This window comes from Furipterus horrens, unplaced genomic scaffold, assembly GCF_987537825.1.
Source record: "Furipterus horrens unplaced genomic scaffold, mFurHor1.1.pri manual_scaffold_10, whole genome shotgun sequence".
NCBI lineage: Eukaryota > Metazoa > Chordata > Mammalia > Chiroptera > Furipteridae > Furipterus > Furipterus horrens.
In genome coordinates, this window is record NW_028327180.1 from 17,424,555 (window position 1) to 17,441,114 (window position 16,560).

The window sequence follows — 16,560 nt, forward strand, 5'->3', positions numbered from 1 at the left end:
AAAACCAGTATTTATTTTATATTTTATCATAGTTTACATATAGGAAAACATATTTTTAAAGTAAAATAATTAATGTAGTTTAATAGAATATATTTCTTAGTACAATTCTACTTTGTTTTTCTTCCTACATTAATAAAAAAAGGTAACTATTTAATTGTCTATAATAGTTTACATAGTGCACCAATGATAACTATGGTTTTTGTTTTCAGAATTCATCTTCTTTCTACTTTCAAAAACTTGGTTTATATTATAAGTCGTGGACTCATATTTTAAAAAATCCTTTTCTGAAAATGGGACAGTCAAAAATAAAGTCACATAGAAATAAAATGTTTCCAACTAACTTATTTTCCTTAAACGGTTCATATACAACATACATTCAGTTATTAAATTCTTTCAGTGGGGATTATTTCATTCACTAATGTTTCTGGCACAGTCCTTGGAATAATGTCCACAAGAGGTGCACAGTAAATATTTAATCATCAGTTATTTGAATAAACACATTTATTGAATATAAGCAGGGCACTAAAAACAAGCATTAATGTGAAATAAGTATGCTTATTCATATAAATGTACTTTGAGAGTAAAGAATTGGACAGGAACGTGAACACGTGAGTAAAGGATAAGTTACTACATTACCCAATGGAAAAAGCATACTATGTACTCACTTAAAATAAGTTTTGAGAACCACAGGGAAATATAAGAATGAGAAGGTGACACACACAAGTATATATAGAAATCTCCCACACTTACCTCTCTATAAAGATAAAAAATACCCCAACCTGTGTACCAGAAGTATAGTACCAGTCCTTACTAAACTTACCAAAAAAGTTTTAGGTTTTTAGAAATCAGTTTTTATGTAAATTCATGGTAAGTATATATGTTCCCTACTCTGAATCTATCCAAACTAGTCCACCCAGCACTAAACTAAGAAAATAGGAAGTATTATGGGATAAAACTGGTAGCATTATGTAAATAAAACAATCCATTTATAAATAATAATAAATGGTCACTCCACACCACAGTGACTTAGGATGATTAGTGAATAAATACTTAAGTTGGAGAAGGATTACTGACTGGCAGTGTGTTGCTGCTATCTGTCAGGATTATTCATCACCCTGACAGTAATATTAACCACAATCCATTTCAGTTGCTGCAGTTTATCGTTTACTGACTAATGTTAAAAAACAATGTCATTAAATAAAGTGTAAGGTTAACCTCTGTTAGTCATTTACAAACTTCTAGAAGGTAACTTCCAATAGAAACCCAAATATGCTACACAGAGTGCTAGTAGTTAATAAATATAAACTTACAGAACAATCACACAAAAGATTGTTTTCTAATTTTAAAACACCAGCAAGTCCTCTAAAAGCACAACATAGCTCCTTCCACCTCTTTCCCTCCCTCCATATATATATATTTCTACGAATGTGTATGTCTTGAATGTAATATATATTCACACTTTGCTGAATTTAATGTTAAATTCTGGGGAAAGAGTTGCATAGCCATATTTTAAACTAAATACATCACACTGAACAAGTAATAATTTCAAGTTTACAAAGGTCAGTACACCCCTGAAAATTCTCTTCAGTATTATGTAAATACTGTATTATAAATAATTATATAGTTTGCTATATAAGACCTGCCCACCCCCTCGCCGAAACTACGTAATTTGCTAAAGGTCCCTTACTGATAAATGAAGGCAGACTGGCACAAGTCTACCTAAATGTAAAGATTTCCTACTCGGGTCCTCTAATTTTATCTGCCCAGGCAATCCCCACCTATCTTTTTTTTTTTTTTTTTTTAAATAATTTATTTGTTTGTTTTTTTGTTTTTTGTTTTTTTTAGAGAGAGGGGAAAGGAGAAAGAAAGGGAGAGAAACATCACTGTGTGGTTGCCCCCAAATGGGGACCTGACGTGCAACCTAGTCATGTGCCCTGACTGGGAATCAAACCAGCGACACTTGGCTCACAGGCCGATGCTCAATCCACTGAGCCACAGCAGCCAGGTTCCCCCATATCATTTTGATGTTCTTTTTAGAATATATCTGCAATAGTTTTATCACTGTAAGGGTATTCTTGTTTTTAAGGCTTTTCTGCTTCTTAAATTGTCTTTGTTTTTTCTGGTTTCACTTATTTTTCTGTTTGTTTCATCTTTGTCACCTTTCACATTGGAGACTGTCTTTACATATTTACTAACACTTGGTTATACCTTCATTTTTAAAAGCGAAGCCTGAAGGGCTGACTGAAATACAGCAGTGAATGTAGCAATATGAACTGGTAGACCTCATTGGAGGGGAATCAGGTGAGCTCCAAGAAGAATCCGAAATGTTAGTATTTTTTAGGTCTTTCCTTTTGAACCAGCCAATATGCCCAGAGTGATATATAAGATAATCCCGTGTCTTACAGGGTGGGGTTGCTACTAGCCTGCCTGCCAGAATTTTGATAGCATGACAGCAAAGAGGTCTGGGGGTCTTCACCATTCAGTACTTAAACCTTTTAGTTAATCCTCCTGTTTTCCATGCATTACCTTAAACCCTCTCTCCACTGTTCTCGGAGTTCTCCAATCAAAAATGTCTCTGGTACGGTTTCTCCAAAAAGTAAACCACTTGCCTCGTGCTCAGATAAAGGAAAGAAGAGTGGGTTTCGGAAAGAAGTGGTTATGAATGCAAGTTTATAGTCTTTCTGGTCATACCTACAATATACCAGTTCCCTGGCAGACACAGATGTGAGACCAAATCCCAGCCTTCGCACTTGGAAATGTGTGACCTTGGAAAGTTCCTTAACCTCATCACATCTTAGTTTTCTTATCTATAAGTTAAAGATAATAACATGTTCCTTACAGTGTTGTTGAAGGAATTAAAAGAGCACACATGCGAATGTCTGTTACAGTGGAAGGCACCTACCAGGGTTTCACTCACAACACTACAAACATATTATAAACTATCCCAATGCCATTCTTCTGCTTAGGCTGTACATTCCCCCAAGACCACAAAATGAAATTTATACCAAAATCTCTAAAATCATGTGGATATAACAGCACCCATATTTGATGCCTACATTAAAACATTTTAATAAATTCTGTCAATCAATAAAAAATATCCAAGTGTGGGGTAATTTTAATTACTTTTTGTGCATTTATATTTTATTTAAACACTTAAGATCCATTATTTACTGTTGTAACATCATAGTTTGTTTTTCTTAAGTCTGAGTTCCTTTCATTTGACTGATGCCCAATAGATAGAAATAACAAAGTGAAAGTTATAACACCTATCATATTTAAACAATACAGCCTTCCCCCCCCCCCCAAAAAAAGGAGTGTTCTTTCCCCTCTGTGACATCTAGATGGTATATTGATTCCCGGTATATCTGTTACAGAGCACAGTAAAAGGACTGGCATTCGTCAGAAACAGCACTTAAAACTTAAAGAGATAAAGAAGTGTTGTCTGATCAACAACAGTTAAATGTCGGTAGTCAATTCCAGGTCAAGATGCATGCTGTGTATATTAAATGTGTGCGTTAGAGAGAAATATCTCACATATAAAAATACACAACCAAATGATAGAAGATAAATGAGAGATCAAGAGAGAGAATCATCTACTTTTTCTTTAAACCAAGAGAGAGAGAGAAAAAAAACAAACAAACAAAAAAAAAAACAAGAATCAACAGTAGCAACTCATCAGCAAGAAAATATTCAGGAGAGCTTTGTCTCTCAGTTCTCTTCCGTTATCTGAGAATTTACTCTTCAGAATTTGATCCAGACTAGGACAATGGAGGCTGCTGTTTTAATAGTGTGAATGGTACAGCATTGGAACATAGGGTGTTTTGGGTTTTTTGTTTTTTTTTTTTTTTTTTTTTAAGAAGAAACTATGATTTATTGGGGCCTGGACCAAAACTGAACCCTCAGTTTGAAGACCTGTTGACAGAAAACCTTCCTCAGATTCCTCCACTGCGAGGCAGGAACCAGGAGACCACAGCAAAGATTCCTTCCCCAGTAACGCGGATTCCTTGTTTCTGCACCCTGAGCCAAGATAACGCACGCTGGGCTTAAAGCTCAAAAATGGATGCTTTTCCTTGACTTTCAACTCACAGTGTCTCATTCAGTATTTTCCTTCATTTTAAGAATGTAAGCTCTATTAAAAAATAAAATACTTGCGTATACATAGGCATTCCTGGTTTTCTCCCTCGATCTTTAGTTTACTGTTTAGTAGGATTGTAACTACCTGACTTTACTCTTTCTAATCACCAGAAAATGAGAGTCCCTGGTAAACACTATCACTCAATAAACAACCAATAAATGAAAAACAAATAATCAAGTAGTGACATCAGGAATTCTCTAGTTTTAACCAAGATTCAGCTTTTTCATAAAACAGGTAAAATCAAAACAGCTTTGAGCATAACCTGGGACAAATGCCCCAAGAGTAAGCAATTTGAAAAAATTTTCCTTTGTCAAGCAATAGGATGCTGGTTGTATTTTACCATGTATTTCAGCATGAGAGGCAAAAGGCAACTTGATAAAATAACATTAAAACAGACTCAGCAACTGATACCAAAAGTAGGAGGCAGCATAGCAGTTTGTTTCTCCAACTTTCTGGGCCAAAACTCATAAGAAAAGTCACTTTAAATCATGACCTAGAGCACACATGTATGTACGTACAGAACATACACCTTCAGCAGAAGATTCATACATGATATACAGTGATATTTTCTTTTTCCTATGTAATGCTATGCCATTTTAATCATTGTCTAAAAAATGCTAGCTGTGAACTGCAATTTGAAAAACACAGGCTTGGTTTTTAAATCCTGGTTCTACACACTAGTTATATAATTGTGTGCATCTTGCATAACCCCATGGTGCCTAAGCTTCTATCTCTGTAAAAGACAATGAAAGCGTTACCGATCTTAAAATGTCTTTGTGAGGATTAAAAGAGTTAACACATGTAATAAGTTTCGATAACAACATGACAAATTAAGTTCTACTAGTGGGATGTTTCTGCCTTCTGAAATGGTTATCAACTGCATTTCCATCTAAGAACATTCTTGATATTGGGATATGTACCCCAATTACAGTATCGTCGGCAGCCGTCCGTCTCGAGAGACAATGGTGTAGCTTCTTAAGAGTCTATCTGCACCGCCGAGAATGGCTATGCAGTCCAACTCGGGAGTGACACGGTATCTGTCTCCTGCCATGTTGAATCGACATCTTGTGATGACGCTGGAGTGTCCTCTCCAGTGAAGCTGAAGCTACAGAGCCTGGGCAGGGTGATATGGAGGGTCTGCTGTTGCCCATGCAGCAGGCCCCCCCTCTCTTCGCAGCTGAAGGTTCCAAGGGAAAGACGGAGTCAATACAGCTTGGCTTCAGGTGCGCCGCAGGAGTTGCCGGTGTTGACTACAACGTCAAACCGCCTTAGGGACTCCGGCTCTGGATTTTCTGTCGGGGTTTACTCCCTTAGCCTTTCCCCTGAAGAGGTATGCCGCAAGGCAGCGGAGGTTTTTTGGAGTCAGAGTTTTCCTTCTCTGACCAATTACAGTATATATACATATTAAATATTCTAAAATAATACAGTATATGTACATATTCAATATTCTACAATAACTATGTGGATCTATGAGAAGAGAAATGACTGCCTCAGATTATCTTGGTTTTTCCTCTCTTAGAAAATTGGTTTACACAATTGCCTAAGAAAAAATAAATAAGTAAATCTCAGTAGCAATGAAAATCTTCCTCCTCTACAAAGGAAACCCTGGTACTGAAAATCTCAGCCATCATAATTGTTTTTATGGTCTGACATTTTGTAAATATATTCCTGCCCTAATTATAACTTCTTGTAAAGGACAAAAAGAAAATATTGCTTCTTATTTCTGTCAAGAAGGTAGTCAAAATATAAAAATCAATATATATTTATAAAATATGAATTAATGTCACTCCAAAGTCAACGCATGGTTAGATCTGTCTTCTTATCAGTCAGAATTTTAGACTCATAATGAAAAAACACTGGGAAAGGAGAAGGAAAACAATCAACTTCAAAATCGATCCCTACTGGTTTAGTTTTGAAAGAATTAAGCCATTATGTTAAATGAGAACTTTCTCGATTATCCAGTCAAGATGGAGGCTTAGGGAAATACATTTTGCCTCCTAGCACGACAATAAGAAAGATCACAACTAATCTCAGAACAAAACACACCCAGAACTGTCATAAAATATAAATATATGGAAGTCCAACAACCAAGGATTTAAAGAAGAAATATTCATCCAGATGGGAAGGAAGGGCAGAGATGGGAAGCCACGATGGAGAGGACACGGCGAGGTGGTGGCAGCAAGGCAGCAGAGGAAGCCAGTGGAAAGGGCAGTCCCACATTCACATGGGGCGAATAAAAGCCTGGAGAGACACCTGGGGAGCAAACCCAACCCAGGCTAGACCATACAGCTCACGATTCCAGCACCGGGAGAATAAAGCCTCATAGCTTCTGACTGTGAAAACCAGAGGGGGGTTGGGGTGGCGGAAGAAACTGCCCATCTCTCAGGAGAATCCGTTTAAAGGATACCCACAGTCCTAGAACGTATGCAAACCCACCCACTCTTGGAACCACCACAAGGGCAGCAGCTAGAGGGGCACAAGTCACATGAGGTAAGCAGGTTATGTGACTGGAAAAGGGACAAGTGCCGAGCAAGTGGCATTGTTCCCCCTCTGACACCTCCCAAACATACAGTGCCACAAAGCGGTGAAATGCGTTGCCCCACCCTGGTGAATACCTAAGGATCTGCCCCTTACAACATAACAGGTGCAGGCAGACAGGAAGTCAAAGCAGCTCTACCTAATACACAGAAATAAATACAGGGAGGCCGCCAAATTGAGGAGACAAAGAAATATGGCCCAGAACAGATCAAAACTCCAGGAAAAAAAAAAAACAAAAAAAAACCAACAACTATGTGAAATGGAGATAGCCAACCTATCAAATACAGAGTTCAAGACACTGGTGATAAAGATGCTCAGAGAAATAACAAAGTATGATAAATGCATAAGGGAAGAAATGAAGGCTATACTAAGTGAAATAAAGAAAAATCCACAGTGAACCAATAATAAAAGAAAGGAAGCTGGGGTTCAAATTAATGAACTGGAACATAAGGAAGAAATAAACATTTGACCACAATGAAAAGGAGAAACTAGAATTCAAAAAAATGAGAGAATAAGAAGACTCTGGGACATTTCCAAACATGCCAACATCCAAAGTATAAGGATGCCAGAAGGAGAAGAGGAAAAGCAAGAAATTGAAAACTTATGTGAAAAAACAATGAAAGAAAACTTCCCTAACTTGGTGAAAGAAATAGACATACAAGTCCAGGAAGCACAGAGAGTCCCAAATGAGCTGGACCCAAAGAGGACCACACTAAGACACATCACAATTAAAATGCCAAAGGTTAAAGATAAAGAGAGAATCTTAAAAGCAGCAAGAGAAAAGCAGAGTTACCTACAAAGGCATTCCCATAAGAGTATCGGTGGATTTCTCAAAAGAAACTTTGCAGGCAAGAAGGGACTGGCAGGAAGTATTCAAAGTGATGGGACTACAGCCTAGATTCAAAGCAAGGGACTACAGCCTAGATTACTTTATCCAGCAAAACTATCACTTAGAATGGAAGGGCAGATAAAGTGCTTCCCAGACGAGGTAAAGCTAAAGGAATTCATCATTACCAAGCCATTATTATATGATATGTTAAAGGGACCTATTTAAGGAAAAGAAGATGAGCAAAACTATGAACAATAAAAATGACAATAAACACAACTATCAACAACTGAATCTAATAAACAAAAACAAACAAACAACTAGAATGGAGGCAGAATCATAGATATGGAGACCATATGGAGGGCTGTCAGCAGGGAGGGGGGAGGGGTAGAATGGGCAGAAAGGTAAGGGATTAAGAAGCAAAATTGGTAGGTACAAATTAGACAGGGGGATATTAAGAATATTAAATGAAATGGAGAAGCCAGATAACTTATATGCCCAACCCACAGACATAAAAAAATGGGGGGTTGCTGTAGGGAAGGTGGGTACCAGGTGGAGGGGGGCAAGGGGGAAAAATTGGGACAAGTGTAATAGCATAATCAATAAAATATAATAAAAAAAGAACTTTCTCAGTACAAGAAAAGTTTTAATTTTCATCAGATTTTCAGACAAAAATAGATACAATTTTATAAAAAGACTGATAATACTAATTTGTAATTATTACAAGAATTGTACATAAAATTTTATAACTTTAAGAAGACATTTTTTACACTGTTCTATTCAGACTTTTGCTTTTCTCAAAAAATGTTCAGAAAAATAATACAGAAGAAAGGGTGTTGTTTACATTAATTCAGCATGAGAAAGAAAATTCCCTGTGCGAAATGGAAAAGATCACCAAATAAAATTGTAGCTTTGTATCAAGAGCCCCTCTGAAAACCAGCTTTGTGGATATTAAAGGGAAATAAATATGCATAAATAATTCAATACATTTTAAAGCTATTCAAACCATATTATTTATTTAAGAATGGGGATAAGATCTGTTTATATTTTAAATTAAGCTTTATTCACAATGTTTTCTTTGATTTTGCAAGTTTATTTAAACAAATGGCAATGTCCGCTAAAAGTATACTATGGGACAAATGTTAATATAATTGTATTATAATCATTATTTATGGAGATATAGCTCATTTCAGATATGAGATGAATTTCTGAAAGTACGTGTATAAACAGACATTTGAAAATTGAATCACACTGTAAATATTATGGTAGACATTAATATCAACAGGAGATATTTTATAAATAATTACCACTATTCTATACATGCAAATTATAATTTTCAAATATCTGGTATGCTTGAGTATTTCAGTAAAAATGTAGTTAATTCCAAACTCACTTATTTCCATCAATATTTAATGAAAACATTTAGCACTAGTAGAATTCCATTTTCAGGAACCTGAATGACTGGAGCATTCAAGCTACTGCTGTGTTGTAGGAAAGGAGCTACTACCTATATGTGGTTGAGTGTTGGAGCTCCCAACTTCTCCCCAGCCCTCTAATAACACTACTATTTGCTATTCAACTGTGTACCCTTCAATTCTTGTTGAAAGCTTTTTATAAATACTCCTTCCTCAGCCCAAAGTACAAATCTTTCAAAAATCTCATAATATAAAAATAGATATGATCAAAGGGACTAAATCACAAAAACAATATTTTATGTCTTTATATAGTGGATATGAAAATACATGGATAGAGACTAATGAAGCAACCCTCTTTTTGGTTTTGAAGCTGGGCCCTCCCCTTTCTACCTTTACTCTAAGACAAAATAAAAAAGGAAATTACGTTTGTTCATCTAGCAGGGCATAAAAATAGCCCTATTTATCGCATACAGAAGATAATAGAAGCACTAGTTAAAACAGTCTTTTACACACCCTACAAAAGTATTTAGCATGTTCCTTAGAAACAGGTATAATATAGAAATAAAATTCAATTTTAATAAAGGATTCTGTTTAGATGGAAAATAATCTATAACAGCATTTTGTTAATATTATTTCTATGAATTCTCATAATGAAAATATCATGAAGCCTACATTTAAAAATAAATGTTCAGAGGCTTTCTTCTGGTCAGGAAAGATTTTTAGCACGATAAGAACAAAGATGAGGGTCAGAGAATGGAGCAGTTGGCAAGGAACAGCGGTATGAGGAGGAAACAGGTTTACGGGAGCTCTTGTCCAGGGACAATGATGGCAGAAGACAGAAATACAGCCTCAGCAAAAACACCCAAAGAGCCTCCCACTTATCACCATTAGTAACTGTTCCATCAAGACAGAAACATGCACACTGTCCACAATCCATCTTACTATCCACCGCATCTTGAACAGCCTACAAAAAAATCCTCTGAAGCACAAAAAAGTCTTAATAAGCTTTGTGCTTAAATAGAAGTCTGAACTGAAGGACTCAGTTAAGGGGGAAAAATGAGCAATTCTAGAACTCTAGAAAGGTTATTTATTGAAATGTAATTTCTTTTGTGAAACATATTTTGTACTTTAACAAATTAATAAAAAATGAGATTTTTACTTTAATGTACATGAAATTCAAATAATGGAAAGAGTAGGATGCAACTGCCTGAGCATTAAATAGTTGCCCAGTGTTTATTACTGACCAATTACATGGCTTACTACACTGTATTGTCAAACTAATACAGTCCTCGATCCAGACTAGAGAGTGCTACAGATTTCAGTGAAATACTACAGGGTCTAAGAACCTAAATGTAAATAAGGCTTTCCCTTTTTTTTAAAGAAAAACAAAAAATAAAACAACCCTTTATAATTCCTCATAGTCACCTGGGAAATCCCACTGATCTGAGACTAACCTAATAGTAGATGAAGTGTCTCCTTACAGAAGGATTCCCAATAACAAATGAAACAAGTGACAGAATTTAAATACCATCATTCTGCAGTCCTTATCAAACTAATGAATCCAGGCATTAAATACCATTGGCTGCTAACAACACAAAAGAGCAGTAAAATAAACATTACATACCTTTTGACCCAAGAACACAAAAATTTCCTACAAAATAGTCTTGCCAAAAATATCTAATCTAAATTCTATCAACCTCTGAAACCAATTACCAATTTATAAGAAATACAGAAGACAGAGGAGCCTGTTAAGACTATACCACGGGAATGCAATATGCAAAATCCACACTAAGAAATATATAAGATAAACAATATACTTTCCAATTACAATTAGGAAAGATTAAGATGGAAGACAATCCTATGGAATAAAGAGAGACTTAAGAGATATACCAACTAATTGTAATGTGTCATACTTATTTGGGTCCTGACTTAAATAAACAAACTAAAAAAATTATAAAAGATGTAATTCAATTGGAAATGTGGTATCTACTGGGTATTCGATGATATTAAAAATTATTGTTAATATTTTAGGTTTGCTAAGGGTATTAGAGTTGTGCTTTAAAAAGAGACCCTAGTTTTTAGACATACATACTAAAATACTTATGGATGGAATGATATGATTTCTGGGATTTCCTTCAAAGTAACATGAGAAGGGGGGAAAAAAGTAAAGTAAAGATAAAATTAAGATTGGTAGATGGGAATTTATTATGTTATTTTGTCTAGTTTTGCATACCCTTGAAATTCACCATAATAAAAAACTAAAAATAAAAAAAAACACATAAACTTCATTTTATACCAGAAAATGATGTAGGAAATTCTATTTATTGATAATTCAGGACAGAAAAGGAAAGTTCTTGAAGAATACCCAAATATATGAGAAAATACTTAGAGAAAGTTTTAAAAACTGTGTATATATAATGTAATTAATTATTCCTTATATATTGTAAATTCACAGTAATTTTTTTTCTTATATACATATTTTATACTTTAAAAATCAAACACAGTTAATAATAATATTTTATACCTTGGGGAAAAGGTCATATATATTATTTAATTCATTTAACTCTTACTGAACAGCACCCCCTGTGCTAGGCATGGGAGAAATGATTACGAACAAGAACTCTATCATTATAAAGCTTAGTGGGGGAGAGAAGAACCAACAAAAGTAGGTAGAAACAAACGAGTAAAATAGAACCGGAGGCATGTAAACAGGGAACAGACGGACAGTGAGCAGAGGGGAGAGGGGAAGGAGGAAAAGGGGGGAAAGGAGGGGGAAGGGGGGAAAGAAGGAAAAGGGTCTAGTCAAGGAACTAGTGCACATGACCCATGACATGGACAGCTAAGTGGGGTTGGACTGTGGGAGAGGAGGGAGGCGGGGGGAGAAGGGGAGAGTAAAGGGGGGGAAATGGGACAACTGTAATAGAAAAACAATAAAAAAATAAATTTTTAAAAAGTAGGTAGAAAGGTATGTAAAATGCAGGATACTTTAGGTGCTCTAAAAGAAACAGAGAGCACAGAGTTATCAGGGAAGAAAGGCAGTCAGTAAGGGTCTCTGTGAGGTGGTCTAAAGGCAGAAAATCAGCCACTCACAAAACAGGGAGACAAGCATTATAGGCAGAGAAAGCGAAACTCTGACTTGGGAAAGATTTATTCTGCATTCAATGACAAGTCAAGAAAAGTTTAAGCACTGGACTTATATAACTCAACATTAGACTTAACAAGGATCCATTTTGTTTTAACAAGGAATGGCGGAGGGAAGGGTGAGATGGCAGGGAGGTCAGTCTGGAGGCTGGGAGCAGCAGAAGGTTATTTGTCCTTTTTTAAGACTACTGGTGAGAAGTTTTCATGAATTTTTTTATATGTTTTATCAAATACTAACACCCTTAGCAGAAGTTGCTGTTTGAGAATAATGTCTTCTTAAATGTGTATGAAAAAAATATTTAACCTAATATTTTTAATTACCATCAAGTTTTCCATGCACATTAAATTTTTTACTTTTAAATTTGAGAATACTAAAATACACTTAAAAGATAAATATATTAGAGTTACGATTATATTAAAATGATTTTTAAAAAGTAATGTGAAAATTAAATATAATCAAACATGGTTTTAAATGTAAAACAATTATATTTCAGATGATTCCTAAGAAATTACCTTGGATAAATCTCTGAAGTTGCTTGGCAAGGTAAGATCCAATTCTTCTGATTCATAATTAGTGATGACCCAGGGAAACACTGGATACTGATTTAGGTCATTGTAACTCCGTCCTGGCAAAGAAAGAAAAAAATCACTAAATCTAGCATAACAAAATGATAAGCAGATTCAGGAGTATAATTTACTAAAAGTAACAACAGTTTTTGAGTGCCAGATATTGCTCTCAGTGTTACCCATACATTATTTCATTTAATCCTCACAATAACCCTATGAAATTAGTATCATTCCCATTTTACAGGTGAAAAAACTGAAGTACAAAAGGTTAGGTAATCTGCCCAAATTGACATACTAGTAATGATCGAATTGTAAACTTGGCCCCAAAGTTTATATTCTTATAAACTACATTTCACTACTTTTTGTTGCTTGAAAGCCTGCACCAATTAAAATATTTTTAATTAAAACTTTAAAAAACAATTTACAATTCTCAGAGCTTTTCAAAACTAGATTCTTTTCCCTGCCATCAATTAACCAACCAACCAACTAATCAACCAAGTTTAACTGATTTGAGCCTTGTGGGCATGCATTATTCATCTGTAAAATGGAGAGCTGTACCGAATTACCCTGAAATTTCTGTGACAGCTTTCAAATTCAGTAAGCCCCCGAATATAATGCACAGCATCGTCAATGTTGCTTCCCCCCATTCCAAAAGCTGCCACATAAAGTCCTACACTTCCTCCAAACTAGTGACTATCAAGGACACAGCTGACGTCACATGGCTTGTACCCTGTAAATTCTTGTTATTTAACATTATGTTTTAATTCCCACCATCATCTCTCTCATGCAGGCCCTTATTACTTTTTATATATAATTGCTTCCTAACTTTGCTCTCTGCCTAGCCTCTCTCTACTCCAATTTATCCTTCATTCTGCCTCCAAGTTAACTTTTCACACAGTTCTAATACCACTCATTTGTTCCAAAACTTTCACAAGTTTCCCAATTAACTGACTGGTAAGTCCCCAAATAGACAAAAAAAAAAAAAAAAAAGTCCACTTCTCCACACAACTTTTCTAGTTTTCTTTCTCATTATACGTTTAGAAATATACTTTAAACGGGGAGGGATATGATTGTGGGAGAAGGGGTGGGTTGGGTGGGGGAGAAAAATGGGGGAAAAATGGGACAACTATAATTGAAAAACCAAAAAAGAAAAAAGAAAAAAAAAGAAATATACTTTATGTATACACATGCACATATATACATACAGACGCATATATATGCATATACATGGTAGTCCCCCTTATTCATGGTTTTCCTTTCTACAGTTTCAGTTACTCTTGGTGAATTGTGGTCCAAAAATACTAAATGAAAAATTCTAGAAATAAGGAACTCATGAGTTTTACATTGCATGCCGTTCTGAGTAATGTGATGAATTCTTCCACCACCACGCTTCATCCCACCTGGACATGAACCATTCCTTTGTCTAGCACACCCATGCTGTAGATGCTACCCACCCTTAGTCACTTAACAGCCATCTCGGGTATCAGATTGACTGTAGAGACATCTCAGAGCTAGCGTTCAAGGATCAAGGATCACTTATTTCCTTAATAATGTCTCCAAAGCACAAGGGCAGTGATGTTGGCAATCAGGATACGCCTAAGAGAAGCTGTAAAGTACATGTATATATAGGGAAAAACATAGAATAAATGGGGTTCGGTACTATTTATGGTTTTAGGCATCTGTGTGGGGTCTTGGAACACATGCCATGTGAATAAGGGGGGGACTACTTTATATACAATATATATCGTGTGTGTGCATAAAGCTACACCATTGGTCATTCTCTAGCTTCACTTCCTACTTTTCCATCTTTTTTTATTGCTTATGCCTTCAGTTTTACAGAAAATATCTTCTACTCTCAAATACCTCCTCTGCTACGGTGCTATCCATCCTTATGTGGACATGAAATCTTTCCTCATTTTTGCCTCACTCTGACCAGCTGGATGACCCTTTCAATCCCCATATGAGCTTGTATTTTTTTAATTAAATCTATACTCATTTGATCTAGAATCATGTAAATGCTCACCTCTGTACTTAAAATAACTTCTGTGAGAGTGAGCAACATGCCTTATGCTCTTTGTATCTCCTTTTTGTCTCAAATATAAACTGAGTCAGTGTCTTGACCTAAATCTCAAATATCTCATATTTACATTTCCTGTTTTCTTTATTCTGATGATCACAAATGAAAAGTAATGTCACATTTCTATTCTTTAGTCTTTAAAAATGAACAGTTTCAATGGGAGATCTTCCATAATATTACATCATTATAGATTGTGTACAGGGCCATTTTGCCTTCAGATTTTCATATACTTATTATTTAAGCCACAGCTTTCTTTTTTCAATGATGTGTTTCTCTGTTTCATCAATTACATTTCTAATTAAGTTAATAGATTTTTAAGATTTTTTATGATTATTCATTTCTTCTATTCCATAATGAGTTCATTCTTACTTCACCGAATAGTAGTAAATTTTCGTTTTATGTTTTTGAAAAAAGACCACGTAGACCCATTTTTAAATTTTTCTCAAGTAGTAAATGGTTCATATATAAAATTTTAAACTCTATTACAAAAAGTACTCAATAAGGTATATTCATGTAATAAAAATAAGCTGAATATACCAGTAATCAAAATAACCTAGTCATGTCACATGAATAGTTTATCATTTGAAGTAAGTCAACACGTGAGCTTTGGTTACCTGCTATCGTGTTGAGGAACATCAAGTACTCAAAATTTGAAATCTCTCTGTGTTGCCATCGCTGAGTCATATTAGAAGCTTTAAAAAGCTGACGTGGACTAGCTAATGAGATACGCCTGCAAAAAAAAGGAAATTGATGTAGAATCAATTTAAACTTTAGATTATACCACAATAATAAGTCATGAGTATTTCTGCTTATTCAAAATGATATCTGTATATTCGGAAAAGTTCTATTCATGTAATACTAATGAATACTGGAGATGTGTCAATCTACAATTACTGGTTAAACAAATGATCTGGACTAGCCATGGGTCTATTACACATGTTCTAGTCATTAAGGTAAACAGTTATTACAATGCCATTATAATATCTAGGTTCCATAAAGTTGATTAATAATAGCATAATTAATAATTTACTGCTTTACAGATATAAAAGGTATTACAGTAACTGAGAAATACATATAAAACTGCATTCACATCTTTATCAATTTTAATAGTCATTACATAAAAACAACACATTTGTACATTATACAGCCAAATATTATGTTTGCATACCCTTTGTAATAGGGCAAAGAGAACTATAAACTCTTTAGTTGTTGATTCAAGGGGTAGGATAGAGATAAGGAAAAAAAGAAAACTTATACAACTTAAGAGAAGACCAAGTTTTCTTTTCTTAATGCAATATAAATAACAATGGATATAAGACCAATAATAAGTAGAAGTGGGAAATCAGTAGCAGTGTTAATTATTATATTCAGGGCATAGAATCTCAGATAAGTATGTTGTCACAGTTCTTCCACAAGTAAGGATAAGGTATCTATCCTTTTTTTTTTTTTTTTTTAAGATTTTATTTACTTATCTTTAGAGAGAGGAGAAATGAGGGAGAGAAACATCAACCGACTGCCTCTGATGTGCACCCTGGCTGGGGACCCAACAGCAACCCAGACATGTGCCCTGACTGGGAATCAACTGGTGACCCTTCGCTCTGCGGAAATGCCCAACCCACTGAGCCACGCCGGTCAGGGCAAGGTAACTATCTTTCAACAAGCTTTACTTACGAAGGTATAACTTACATACCACAGAATGTACCCATTATAAATGTGCTCTTCAGTGATTTTTTAAAGTTAATTTCTAGAATTGTCCAACTATCACCACCACGCACTTGAGAACATTTCATTACAAGAAGTTGTGCCTATTTATATATAGTTAATCACCATTCCTATCCCTGGCTCCAGGCAACTCTCAATC

The 16,560-nt window shown here is 35.2% G+C and overlaps 1 protein-coding gene across 1 annotated transcript in view; it reads right to left on the minus strand.

Moving 5' to 3' along the window:
• The window catches only part of LRBA (LPS responsive beige-like anchor protein), a 530,437-nt gene that overhangs the window by 150,481 nt on the left and 363,396 nt on the right, over nucleotides 1-16,560 (minus strand). Inside the window, exons 43-44 of the mRNA XM_090287960.1 lie at nucleotides 15,314-15,429; nucleotides 12,569-12,681 (exon numbers count right to left, since the gene is read on the minus strand). Coding sequence (XP_090144086.1) covers nucleotides 12,569-12,681; nucleotides 15,314-15,429 — 229 coding nt within the window. The remainder of the gene's footprint in view (nucleotides 1-12,568; nucleotides 12,682-15,313; nucleotides 15,430-16,560) is intronic.